General features: G+C 58.0%; 1 protein-coding gene across 2 annotated transcripts; it reads left to right on the top strand.

Annotated features, from left to right (window-relative positions):
- The first annotated feature begins 1,002 nt into the window (after window positions 1-1,002).
- Window positions 1,003-12,666, top strand: ANHX (anomalous homeobox). 2 transcript variants are annotated; one of them, XM_054594200.1, is made up of 9 exons: window positions 1,003-1,251; window positions 3,498-3,625; window positions 5,129-5,252; window positions 6,212-6,398; window positions 6,788-6,902; window positions 7,783-8,075; window positions 10,618-10,765; window positions 12,300-12,375; window positions 12,580-12,666. In XM_054594200.1, exons 1-9 carry the CDS (start codon window positions 1,003-1,005, stop codon window positions 12,664-12,666), a joined length of 1,407 nt encoding a protein of 468 aa, XP_054450175.1. The 2 variants fall into 2 exon arrangements, with proteins under 2 accessions (XP_054450175.1, XP_054450176.1); XM_054594201.1 differs by lacking the exon at window positions 7,783-8,075 and having other exon boundaries at window positions 10,637-10,765.
- Window positions 12,667-13,373: the final 707 nt, after the last annotated feature.

Below are 13,373 nucleotides of genomic sequence, written 5' to 3'. Positions count from 1 at the left end.
GATGTTTCTCTCACATGTTGATGTTTCTCTTCCTCCCTTCCCCTCTATCTAAAAATAAACAAAATATTTTTTTTAAATAGGTGTAATAGACATGTTTTTGTACGAAAAGAAACAAAGCCTTCAAATCCACCTGGTCTAGTTTACAGGGTGGGGGCTGCAGAGTGGGTGGGGGCTGCAGAGTGGGGTTTGGGATGTAATGGGTCAGTTCTCTTCGCTCGGGCGCTGACGTCAGCCTCCTGGGACCAGGGTTACTCAGGTCTCAGCCCCTTGTCCTCGGTGCCTCCACTGAATGCAGCTGGGAGGGCGAGGGAGCCAGTTCCGGCCTTAGCCGGCACAAGGAGGCCTAGCAAGGTGTATTCCATTGTGTAGAGTGTTTTTTTTTTTTAAGTGTTTAAAATTTGTGTGATGAGGGCAACCTTTAAATCTTTGTGCTTTTCAAATAGTAAGTTGGAGTTTAAAAAAAAAATTCAAAAGAGTTAAACCCTGCGGGCCCGCGGCTCCTCTTTGCAGAATGTAAATGGCCTCTACCCAGCCCCTGGCCCAGGAAGCCTCTAAGGTCTGGCAGAGGACTTGGCGTCCGTCTGGCAGATGCTGGGCAAGTCTGATGACCTCCATGCTCAGGGCCCCCGCCCCACTGAGTCCAGAGGAGGAATGAAACCAAACACCATTACTGTGTGGCTAAGGACAGGTAGAAACAGGGTGGTCCGAGGACCAGGGCGGGGCCTGTGTGCGGGCCACTGGGGGACAGACGGAGGGTGCAGAGGAGTGAGTGACAGCACCGGGCTCAGGAGGGGTGCACAGCCGGGGGACTGAGAGGAACTGCCACAGTCGGGTCCCTTCTGCCTTTTGTCAGGTAAGCTCTCATTGCCACCTTGCAAGTACCTGTGGCAGGAGGGGCCTCTCCGAGTCAGTCTGAGGACTGATGCACAATCAGCCTGTCGTCAGCACTAGCCATTGTCCTGACTGTCTCCTTGTTTACAGAGGGGCACAGCCGAACACAGGATGCAGAGTTTCTTGAAGATGCTGAGGGGGTGTGGGGACACCAGCCCACCTCTGGAGGAGCTGATGACCCTCGCCGGCAGGCTATTCCGGGACCTCCAGGACGATCCTGCCCAGATGCAGCCCTTGGTCACAGCTGTGTTGGACAGCCAGCTCCGCCTGTACCTGCTGGACAACGAGGATGTGGCCCTGGCGTGCGCCCGCATGCTGGCCCAGCAGGAGCAGCACCAGGCTGCCTGCCGGCTGCTGGAGGTAGGACTGGTTTGGGCCGGGGGGACGGTGCAGAGAGGGGCGCAGGGCGGTGTGCCCGGAGGTCAGCAAGGACCTGGGGAGAGGTGCTGTGTCCACTCCCACTGCGCTAAGTTCTAAATAGTGTGGGGGCCAGAGGAAAAACGGTCCATTTATCGAGTCCTTATTGAGTGGTGGTCCTGGCTTGGAGGGCCGGCCTGCCAGTTACTGAGCCCGGCAGTCAGGCAGACCCAGGATCTCAGTCTGGTAGCTGAAGGTCTGCAGTCGAGACCTCTGAAACCAAAAATCTTTTTGTCATTCATCCAGTGATACTGGGAACCTCAAGTCGTTTGGCCTCGAAAACTAATCTGCATTGATCTGAAGGAATTTATGGTCTTAAGAAAAAGGTTTTATCACATTTAGAGAGAGGGGAAGGTAGAGAGAACGAGAGGGAAACATCAACTGGTTGACTCTCATATGCATCCCGACCAGGGACCCAGCCCTCAGTCCAGACCTGTGCCCTGACCAGAAATGGAACCGGTGACCTTTTGCTCTGCGGAACGCTGCCCAACCGAGCTATGCGGGTTGGGGCTATGGCCTTCATTTATCCACTTACTAGGACAGTGGTGCATTTTGCTGTCTAAATATTGACATACTTGATTGCAGGACGCTGCCTGCCCCAGACTATGTGGGTCCACATTGTACAGCGCATGCCTGTGTTACTTGGTAAAACCTGAGGAATTCTGAATTCCAAAATACAAACTGCTCGCAGGGTTTAGCGAGGGACGTGAGGGCCTGTCTTTCCCTGTTTGACCCCACATTACAGTCCATGCATAATTCATGCTGGGTTTACTTTAAAGATATTGACTTTTCCCCAGTTCTTTGTATTTCCTCTCCCTGCCCTCCCAGCCACAGGGCGTCCCCCGGCCCCTTGAACTGTCTTCACGCAGCGGCCGGAAGAAGTTGTAAGACTGCAGGTGGGACCATGTGTGTCCAGGGCAGCGGCCCCAGGGGGCCTGGGGGCTGCACCTGCCTGCTCTCCACCTTGTCTCCACTCTGTCCCGGCCTCCTCCACAGCGGCCATGCTGCCTTCCTCGCTGGTCCTAGAATTCCCAAGATATTTCTTTGTCCCAGAACCTGTGCACATGACGTGCCGTCCGCCAGAGGCTGGTGCCTTCCCCCCTTCCTGGTTTCTGCCTTAAATGTCACCCCGTCTGGCCCTGGCCAGTGTGGCTCAGTTGGTTGGAGTGTCCTCCAGTAACAGAAAGGTTGTGGGTTCTCTTGCCAGTCAGGGTGTACCCCTAGGCTGTGGGTCTGACGCCCAGTCTAGGTGGGTACAGTCACCCAGCCAGTGTGTACAGGAGGTAACTGGTGGACGCTGCTCTCTTGAATCGGTATTCCTCTCTCTCCTGTCCTCTCTAAAAGCCATGCAAAAAAAAAAATTACAAAAAAGAAAAATAAATGTCACCTTGTCTAGGGAATAACCCCTTTACCCCCCAGTGCGCCCCCCCCCCCCGTTCTACCCGCTGATGCCTTCCCTGGGTCTTAATTAGAATTCCTGGTCAGTTTGTGCCTCTTCTGCCTCCCCTCGCTGCACAGTGGGCCCCATGAGGGAGGGGCTGCTCCTTTCTTGTTACAGGGTCGATGACACCCAGCATCACACCTGGGACATAGGAGGGGCTCAGTTTCCAGCTCTCCACACCTCCCTCGCCAAAACGGTCCTGAGAACACCGAAGTTAAAGGCGCGAGACACACCCTAACCAAGGTGTCTGGGCAGGCCAATGCCATACGTCCTTGGCCACCTGCAGAGTCTGGTTGCGTGAAGAGGCTAGGACCTCTTGCTCCCACTCAGCTCAGAGTACACTCGCTGAGGACTGAGGAGCCAGCCTGCTGGAGGGAGAAAGCCTTTCACATAAGATGCGGGTCAAGCTTTGGAACCTCAACTCTGACAGTGTGGTCCTACCACAGCTCTCTGCCTCTCATGTGGCCGTCGGCCACTCACCTGCCTGCCCTTTGCCTCGTGCTCCTCACCTGCGAGGAGTGACTGAGCGCTGTGCTCACCTTTGTGCTTTGTGGGAGGGTTGAGGTGCTGATGTGAATGGGTGACCAGATGGGCCACCGGGGACACAGCACTGCACCTAGTCGCGAGCAGAGCCCTGGCCATCTGGCCACGCATCAGTGAGGAGCTCTTTCCCAGGGGTCAGGCCAGGTCAATGGCAGTGCTCCAGGTGGGCGAGGGTGGCCAGGTCTCACCAGGCTCTTCTTGGCAGGGGTGCCGTGTGCCAGGAGGCAGCCAGGAGCTGGTGCAGCTTTGGAATGACATCCACTACCGTCTGGCCATGAAGAGGCTGGGCGTGGCCACACTGAGCCCAGTGCAGAAGTTCCGCTGCAGGAAGAGGTACGCCAGCGGGCCTTGCCTGTGCTCCTTCCCCGGGGCTCCTGCGGGATGTGCCGCCCAAAGCCGCAGGAGGGGTTGGGTGAAACAGGCAGGGTGATGAGGGCAGGGAGGGTCAGATGAAGCACCCGGTAAAAAGGTTCAATCAGGTTCATTACCGGCCGATGTGCCCTACGTAGCCCCAGCCTCCATCTGCTCAGTTGGCCACGGGGGTACATCCCCAGCTCTGCCAGCAGGGGAGAAGGAGTGGCTCCCTGCTGGTCTGTGGGCCACTGTGCTCCTGGCAGCCCAAGCGCCGGGACTCCTGAGCCATGTGGCCTGGTTACCAGGAGAGGTGGATTCCTCTTGTACCAGAGAGAATGTTTTCTTGCTTCCCACCAAGTAGGGAGAAATACGTCCTCAAACCCGGGAGTTCATGAGCCCCGAGGTCTTCAGGGGTGCGGTTGTGTCCCTCCATTTTGATGTCAGTGGCCTGCCAGGGTGCAGCTCGGTAGAGTGAATGATTTGGGACCACTGGGTGGTGTTTGTGAAGAGGCTCCTCATGGCCGGGAGATTGGAGGTGCCGGGGATGGAGACTGGGCTTTGCTCTCCCAGAGCTGACCTTGGGTGTGGGCGGCGGACAGCAGGCAAGGAAACCAAAACCAAGTGCACCCTAAAACTCAGAGCGAGGGAGGAATGCTGGACAGAAGGCCTTCAGAGGAGGACTGGGACACGCTGTTCTTCACCGTGGGGAGGGGCTGCAGTGCAGGCCGGTCCAGTCCTTGGAGGAGGGACCTGAGCACGTGGACGTCGGGCAGAAGGAGGGGGCGGCACTGGAGGTGCAGCAGGTGGTCAGTGCAGGAGCAGAGGCAGGCTGTTCTTGGATTCTCTGGCAGTGGCTGAAGAAAGGGTTGTGTGAAGATAGATTTTGGAGGATTTGCTGATGGCTTGGGTGTATTGGAGGAGGAAAAGAAAGAATAAAGCGGGACTGCAGTGCTCTCGGCTTGAGTGTCTGGAAAAGGGTGGTTTCTCACCAGCACGCACAGAATGGGGGAAGGGAAGACTCGGGGAGCGGCAGATCCAGCTCCTCTTCTGCTCTGGGGTGAACGCGAGGGATTTTTTTTGACATCTGTGGGGATTTGTTCAATTGGTGTTTGGATATGAAGTCTTGCACAGACAGGTACTGTTTGTTTATATGTCACTATTTTCTTTTCCAAAAATTCAAATTTACACAACAGCGAAGCATAACCAAGCTCAGTATCCTCATTATCCAGCTTCAGTTCACTGGCCATCTGTCAGCACTGGCATTCCACTGAGTGGGGAGGCCTCTGGGAACGTGTGGAGCAGGGTGCCAGCCAGGCGAGCCCCTTCCTCCTCCAGGGTATTAGCCCCTGGGACTTTGCAGCAGCGACGGGCAAGGCATGGCCGGGGAGAGGAGACGAATTGCAGGGGTGCCCAGGGTTCTGCAGCACTTGAGGTGTATCCAGCAGGGATGTCTGTAACCACCTCCTCACTGTCCTCACCCAGGAACCCACCACCACCCTCCCTCTGCCCTGAGGGCCTGAAGAGCAGGAACTTCCCTAGAGAGGTTCGCCAGAAGTTGCATGACTTCGCCTTGGCTGTGAGCAGCAGCCCCAGCAAGGATGAGCGGGTAAGAGCCCATGAGAGTTAGGCCAGACTACCCTCCCCTTAGCCGATCTTCACCTTAGGTGACACCCCGCCCTTAGGGGACCCGTCTTCCCAGGGCGCTGGTGGTCTCCGGTTCTCCTTGACCTGTCCTGGGGACCGGAGCGCATTGTCTGGTAGCCCCTGACGGCCCAGCCTGCACTCGTGGAGGGTTTAGTTTTCTCCTGTGAGGTCGCCTGTGGCTCCAACAGATGCTCCCTGAGCCACACCTGCTTTGGCCAGACACGAGGTACCGAGTGAGGGTGTTGAATCTCTGCCTTCATGGAGCTTCCAGCGGGGGCGCGGCGGGGGGGTAGCTGCCCGCTGCTCAGAATGGGGCCCTGCGTCCTCCGCCGCTTGGCTTCTCCGTCCACAGTCAAGGATCTGCTGTGTTGGTCTAATTTCCCTCCTTAAATCAGCAAACGTCTTCCACGCGGTCGCTCTGCCCACTTCCGGAGCTTGTCCAATCAAGAGGGTTCTGCTGATGCTTGCCCCGCCCACCCTGTTTCTTGTCCAATTAGCAGGGCTTTAGCTGTGCGCTCGCGTCCCCCGATCCAGTCGTCAGGGCTCTTCCAGTGGTTGCTCTTTCCGCTGCTTTCAGCGGTCCACCGGCAGGGCTCTCCTGTGATTGGTCCGCTGTTTCTTTCCACGTCCAATTGGAAGGGGCGCCCCATTGATTACCCCGCCTACCTCGGCTGAATTTCGAGCCGGCCCCTGAAGAAGCAAAGGGTGCGGGTCGGGGGTGGTCGTGCTTCCCAAGGGGCCGTGGTTGGTTCCGGACGCGGGGGTTCGAGGTCTCCGGGTCCTTCCCGAGTCTTCCCGGCTCTGGATGGCCGTCGGGGGGCCGCGGCGTGAGCGAGGACGGAACCCGGGCTGCCCCCGCACCCCCTGCCGCGCACCGTGACGGCGCGGGCGGAAGCAGGGCTTGAGGCTCGTTTCCGGCAGGAGATCCTGGCCGCGGAGACCAGCCTGACGGTAGAGCAGGTCTACAACTGGTTCGCCAATTACCGGCGGCGCCAGAGGGCCGGTCTGCAGTGCACGGAGCCGGCGGGGGACACGGCCGAGGACCCCTTGCAGCCCTCACGCCACTGCCACCCCGGCTTCGGGTGTGTGCACTGGCCTCAGTGGTCAGGTGAGTGGTGGTTGGGGCGGACGCCTGGTCACTGCACCCGCTGTCAGGGCCCGGCCCGGGTACGGTCTCCGGGGACGCCGTGCCCCGACCTGCGCGGCCGGACTTCACCCTTAGGAGCGAGGACGTTGAGGCTGAGGGTCAGGAGGGGCTGCCGCCGTTTTGCCAGGCCCAGGGTCGAGTCCCTCGGGAAGTGAGCCACGCACCAGGATGCAGGGCGTCTTAATTTCGGATTGTCGTTCAGACCAAAGATGAATCAGGGGACAGGGAATATCGGGTGACTCGGGGGTTACAGCCTTTCCAGCCAGCCAGGCTGATGTTGACCTGCTGGGAAGGAGGCTGGAACTTGAACTTCAACCAGCCTCCCATCCTATCTGATCGGCTTTCGACAGGTGAGGAAAGCGAGCATGCGCGGTCCCTGGCGGCCACCCACGGCCTGTGGGAGCCTCTGGCCCTGGCCTCTGACTTTTCCGGAGACGAGACAATGCCAAAACCACTGACTCCCAGGTACTGCCGTCCCCACAGGCTGGGGAAGTCCCTCCTCAGCTCCCCTACCCTCAGCAGGAGACCCGGCCCGGAGTGGGCATGGGAATGGGGGGCCAAGACTGGGACCAGGTCAGTGGCAGCTGCGACCCCAGGGGTGGGGAGCCGCTGGCAAGGGACCCAGGTCCGCACAGTTCACGGGTGACTGACTCAGCCTGGCTTCCCGTACACAGTGGAGGATGGGAAAACAGACGTAGGGAGAAAAATACGCAAACATGGCCTGAAGGCAGACCCAGCTGTCGTCGTTGGTCTGTTTCTGGTATTTTGTTTGGCTTGTGTTTCCTTGAGTTCGTGACAGCCAGCACTGCTGAGCTGCTGCTGCGCACCAGGGACAGCGGCCGGGCCTGGCGCCTGCCGCGCAGGCCGAGACCGCTCTCCTGTGACGCCCCTGCCCCACCTCCCTCCCCCGTGGGGACGTGGGGAGTGTAGGACCTGCCACGCGGGTTCTTACGAAGGTTGCTGGGGTGGGGGCTGTGCACATAAGCCCGGGAGCGTCATCTAGGACACGGGGCATCTGCGGAACGTCAACCCTTTGCGCTGTTGTCACCTGTAGCCCCTTAACATCAACCGTCAGGGCATCAACCAGCTCTTCGGCTCCTGGCTAATCACGTCCAGCTTTCAGTATTGTGGAAGAACGCTTCGTTGAAGGTCCTTGTAAATGTACTGCCCACGTACGTTAGGTCTCCAATAATCATATTTTTTAGTGTTTCTAGAAAGTTTGCAGCCGCAAGGAGAACAGTGAAGGCGGCGGGATTAGGGAGCGGTGGGCCCCACGCCGTCAGCGGCAGCCCTGGCCTGAGCCGGCCTCCGTCCACCCAGGGACGGTGTTCGCGGTGTTTCCCAGGTCTCTGCAGGGTGGTGAGATGTACCAGGAGGGGCCTGGCCACGACCCTGCCACTCTGCCCCCCGCCTGCCCTGACGCTGGCCTCGATGCACTGGCTGCCTGCGGCGACATGCTGGACCCCTCTTCGGCCGCCCCCAAGTCGTGGCTGACGTCCCTTGCACTGGCGTCCTCCAGGGACGTGTCCTTTGAGACCGGACAGCTGGGCCACAGCGCCAGGCTGGACCTCGTGATGCTCCCTGCAGACGCTTCCCTGGCTGTGCCCATCGCCCCCCTCGCGGAGCCCAGCCCCGCAGGTGAGTCTGCTCCACACGGACGAGGAGTTTCCGCACCGGAGGCTGCAACTGTTGGGGTCCCTCTGACGGTAGGGGGGTGGGGCAGGCTTTCCACTTGATCCACTTACAAACGCCGAATCCCGTATTTATAAGACCCAGAACCAATGCACCTGAAACAGGCTCTTCCCACAGCATCTCAGTTAACACTTCTCATTTATGTTATTAGTCAAAGCAAAACATGCACACAAAACAAAAAAAGACAGTGAGGAAAGAGGGAAAAATGAAATGAGGCGGCGGCCAGCTCTGGGCTCTCCACTCAGGTGCACCCAACCACTTGCCGCACCTGCCGGATGGAGGGTGAAGCTTCCCAGACCCTTCCCCTCCCCACTTTCACCCTGCGATAGAGATATCATTATCTTAGTTTCCTCCTAATTATCATTGTAGTTACAAACACCTTCCGAATATACACTTAGACACGTCTTCGTGTTTTGTCCATTGGTACAGTAGCATCTTGTGACATCCCTCCTTGTAAGGAAGATGCTGACACTGTGAACTCAGCCTTTCACCCAAATTTCTGAGCCTTCTGTGTTTGCTTACCTGGTGTTTTGGAGTTTCTAATTGCCTTTCTGTTACTCTTACACTGCCTGCTTTTTCCACACCCTTCGGTCTTCCCAGTGCCTGCAGGGCCCCCTCGGACACCTTGCCGCCGGGACCCCCTTCTCCCTGGGCCCCTCCCAGTGGCGTCTTCTCCCTGGGCCTGGGGGGCGGCCACTGCACCGAGAACCCCCCGAATTGCTTCTCTGGGTTTGCCCCAGCGTGTCCTGAATGACAGGTCTCATTGGTTGTGTTCAAGAATGTCTTCAATTAACTGCAGTATCACTGCAAAATAAATTTTCTGATGAGTGTTCTCAAGTTGTCTTTAGTCTCCCCTGAGGTCTGACTGACAACCTGGCAGGGAAAGAACTCCGAGTTTAAAATACTTTTTCCGTTAGAAACCTGAAGGCAGCCGACGCTCTGCCGGTGTTGTTGATGAGTCGCGTGTCGCTGTGATGTTACTTCTTTGCAGGACACGTGTGATCCCTTTATTGGAGTTTTCTAAAAGATTAAATTCATGGAGGTAACGTTGTTAGTAACAGTTATATAATTTGCAGGTGCACTTTGTCGTAATTTCACATCTGTATACGCAGTTGTCGCTCGGCCTCCTGCTACCACATGTTTGATCCCTTTACCCAGTTTGCCCGCCCCCACGCCCTTCCCCTGGTAACTGCCATTCTGTGGTCGGTATCTGTGAGTTTGAGGTTTTTCCTTAGTTTATTTATTACCTTTTGTTTAAAATTCTCTCCACTATGAATGGATAAAGCTGCAAAAGGAGGATTGTTTGTTTGTTTGTTTTTAAGAACATCAAGACAAGTCCTCCAAATCTTTGTGTTGCTGAATTTCACAGTGATGGTTCTAGGTATTTTTTATTCACTTTGCTGTTCAGTGTTTGAATTTAAAACAAGAAAACAAGGTCTCCTTTAAGCTCTGGACATTTTTGGTAATATTATTTGATTGATAATTTCTTCCCTCTGTGTTCTCAGTTCTCTCTTTTGAGCGCAAATGTTATTTGGTTGTTGGAATCCTGGATCAGTCTTAAAATGCTTATTTTATTACCTTGTTTCTTGTATCATCTTTTCTTTGTTATTGTATATGCTTTTGAGTGTGTTTCTTAAACTCTGTCTTCTGATATTTTATTTTGATAGATACTGTAAGAGAACGCCAAGCTTTCTTTCCTTATCTCAATTTTCCTTTTTTCATAGGTTATGTTGCTTTTTGTAGATGCAGTATTTTCTGTTTCTCTGAGTGTCTAATTAGGAGTTTCAAAAACTGTGCTTTGTTACCTGAGGGCAGAATGTCGGGCTGAGGGCCTGGCTCGCCCCGGAACAGAGAAGGTTGAGGGGCAGAGAGGGAGGAAGGGCCTGCAGCTCTTCAGTTTGATCAGATGGGCCTTTCCGCCCTTGCTGTCCTTCTGTTTCTGCCGCCCGACACTCACGTTAGCCTGGTTAGTGTTCACCAGCCAGGCCGAGGGGTGGAGGAACAGTCGCTGAGCCACCTCCTTCTGGATTGAGGGGAACCGGTCTCTACTCTGCGTCCAGCACCTGGGATGGGCAGTGTGGACTGGGAAGTTGCCAAATTCCCTGCCAGCCCCTGAGCCCCAGAATGTCGCCCCACTGTCCCTCACGGTCCCCTCCCCGCTTTAAGCTCCTCAGGGAACGTGGCCCTGACCTGTGCTCCGGCGTCCTTTCAGATGAGGGGCCGCGTGGATGGTGGCGTGGCCCAGGCTGGCAGAACTGGAGGTTACCGCCTGCCGTGGCCTCTCCACGACCTTCCCCTTGTCCTGAGATTGTGGCTTTTTTACTTCTCTTGGAGGGAGGAGAAATAGCCCATTGATCTATTATGTTTGAACCAAAAATGTTCAAATTAGCACTTAACTGGAGGCCCTGTCCTGCAGGTCCCGGCTGCGCTGCCCGGGAGCCCAGCCCCTTCCTTCCCTGATCAGGTCGTGGGCTTTGCTCCCGCGCAGGGTTTGCCGTCGCACCCAGCGCAGACCCCCAGCGGCCGTACCTGGAGGAGGGTCCGGGCAGCAGCGCTGGCCCGGCAGAAGGGCAGGCAGGCAGCTTCCTGCTGGCACAGCCCCTGCTGCAGTCTGCGGAGCTCATCCTTCCCCAGAGGTGAGTCTGCAGGCCCCGTGCAGCGGCGCCAGTGGCGTCCTTCGCTGCCGGTTCCTGGGAACGGCCACGGACCCCCGGTCCGCCAGACGGAACGGGGGCGTTTCATCCCGGGCGCAAGGGCACCTGGAGATCTGGGAGTGGGCACGCGCGTCTGCCCTGAGATGGCCCTGGGCCCCAGCACCCTCGTTTTGGCATCGTGTTCGTCCCAGATAAAGGCCATCAAGAGTTTCTGAGCAGGAAAAAGATCCTGATTTTATATCCACATTGTAGTTTCCGAGGGGCTTGGGAGGGCTGTGGGCAGCCTGGGCGCCGTGCGCTTCGGCCGTGGGGCCGGGACAGTGGTGTCGGGGCCTCTGCCGGGGAGGGAGCCGCGAACTGCCCCAGGGTCTGGTCTCCAGGGTCCGGGCCTCCCTGAGCAGCTGAAGGCCAGGTCCCCAGCGAGGGCAGAATTACACAGGGCATGGGGTGGGGGGACAGTCCCCCAAGTCTCAGGCTCTGCTCCTTATGAAGCAGCCAGATGGGAAAACTATGACTGTGGATGGGCACGCTCTTCCCTGGTGACCAGGCCGCGTTGGGGCAGGTGCCTTCCCGGGGGCTCCGCGGGCCTCGCCCGTGGACCGCAGCCGCGGCCCATCCGTGTTCTCGTCTGACGTCCTGGATTCTTACTTTCAAAGCAGCTTCCCTGGGGGTGACTGATGAGTAAACCAACGTGTATAGACGACCCAAGCGGTAGTTTTCTGAGGGCGACTTACCCCCCCCACAAAGCTCTGACGCGCTCAGGCTGCAAGCCTTGCAGGTTGGGCCCTCACCTCACCCCACCACCCCTAGGACCGAATACCTGCTTTTTTCAGCTGCATTTTCCAGAGTGTCACATAGGTCAGATCGTAGAGTAACGCACGGCCTGGCTTATCCTGCCCGGCCTGGCGGCCAGCTTTGCCCTGCTGCTCCCCGGACCAGCAGCCGTGTCTCCCCATTGCTGGGCCCCACCCCGGGTGCGGGTGGGTCCGGGTTTGCGGGCCCACCACCCGAAGGGCCTTTGGAGCCCCAGGTTTGGGGCAGTGGTAAGCGTTCCCGTGCACGTGTCCTGTGTGCATGTCTGCCCATTCCGTGTCTGCTGGCAGCACGCACCTGGGAGTGCAGTGCCTGGGTCACAGCCTGTGGGTGCGATCGCCGTTCCGAGGAACTGCCGGCCAGTTGCCGGCCAGTTGCCAGCCAGTAGGAGCTGCTCTGGTCACCTTTCCTGTCGTCTCTGCTGCTCCCTGTTTTGGCCCTGGGGTCCTCTTGTCTCCTTCACACCACAGTCCCGTCCCTTCGGCGAGATCTTCTCTTCCAGTGTCCCTGGGACCCTGCCCTGCTGCACTGTCAGCTGCCCGGGCCCTGTGCTCGGTGCCACACAGGCCCCTCCGGCACCCTGCACGCCTGAGGGCCCGAGGGAGGAGGCTGGTTCTGAGCATCTGGCACGTGGAAGGGCTCCTGGCGGGGGTGGCGGGGTGCCCCTTGGGACAAGCCCTTTTCTGACACGCCCTTTTTCCAGCCTCCCGGAGCTGACATCTGCCTTCCCTGTGCCTGTGCCTGCTGTGGAGCTGAGCGAGCCCCCGCCACCCAGCCAGGTGAGGCGTTCCAGCAGGTGACGCACGCTTCCTCCCTCGCTCCTGAACCAGAAGGCCAGCAATGAACATGGGCGCAGAGGCCTCGAGGCCGGATGGCAGGGGAAGGGGAGGTGGGGGGGGGGCGCTGTGGGGCAGGGCTGTCCCAGGGGAGTGGGGAGCCAGGCAGAGGGCGCCTGCGTGTGTAACGCTCAGTTGGCTTTCCAGGTGCAGTGGCTTGACAGCCCGGCCTCCAGCGATGCCTTCTGGGGGGCCAGGATGCTCCTTGAGCTCTCAGGCAGTAGCCTGGGCTGAGCCGCCCTTCCGAGCCAGGCCATTGCCCCAGGGGAGCGGGTGTGGACATACAGCCGTTCAGCGCAAGTTGCAGAGCTTCTTCTGGATGGAAAAAGGAGGTTCCCCAAGTTCTTGGGGCGGCGGGGGGGGGGTTTCCACTGAGAGGCGTTGTGGGCTCCTTGGCTCACGCCTTGTTTGGGTAGTTTGGTTGGCAGTTCCCGATGTTGGGGGCAAGCATTTGAGAAGCGTTCATGAGGTGGGTGTGCCCCACGGAGGCAGCGGCGGGTTGTAGCTCCCGGCTGCTGAGCTGGTTGCGACGGGCCAGCCTCCCACCCAGTGGACTGGGCGAGTGGCGGGTGGCAGCACCTGGGGCCTCGGGGTCTGTGGGGCTCCCACCTGGAGGCCACATGGTGGTCCAGCCGGCGGGGCGCTTGCACTTCACTCTCAGGTTGTACTTCATTCTGTTTGCAAAACAAGCATTTTATTCAATAAAATTAAAGTTCGGTGTTCTGAGTGTCTCGTCTCGCTCGCCCGTGTTCTGCACACTGTCCGATCACTCTGGCTGTCGGTCCCTGGCCAGTGCTTCACAGCGTGAGCATGTCGCCTGTGAGTCACGGCTCGTTAAGGGACGGCCGCATCGGTCCTGATGTCCCTTTTCATAAGCAGCGTCACAGTGCGCATCTTTGACATCTGCCCTTTTCCTAATTACGATGTAGTAGCAAGGGACT

The sequence above is a fragment of the Pteronotus mesoamericanus genome, unplaced genomic scaffold (assembly GCF_021234165.1).
Source record: "Pteronotus mesoamericanus isolate MK-2021 breed Mesoamerican mustached bat unplaced genomic scaffold, CSHL_Meso_final scaffold_507, whole genome shotgun sequence".
Lineage (NCBI taxonomy): Eukaryota > Metazoa > Chordata > Mammalia > Chiroptera > Mormoopidae > Pteronotus > Pteronotus mesoamericanus.
This window is presented reverse-complemented; position numbering and strand designations above follow the sequence as displayed.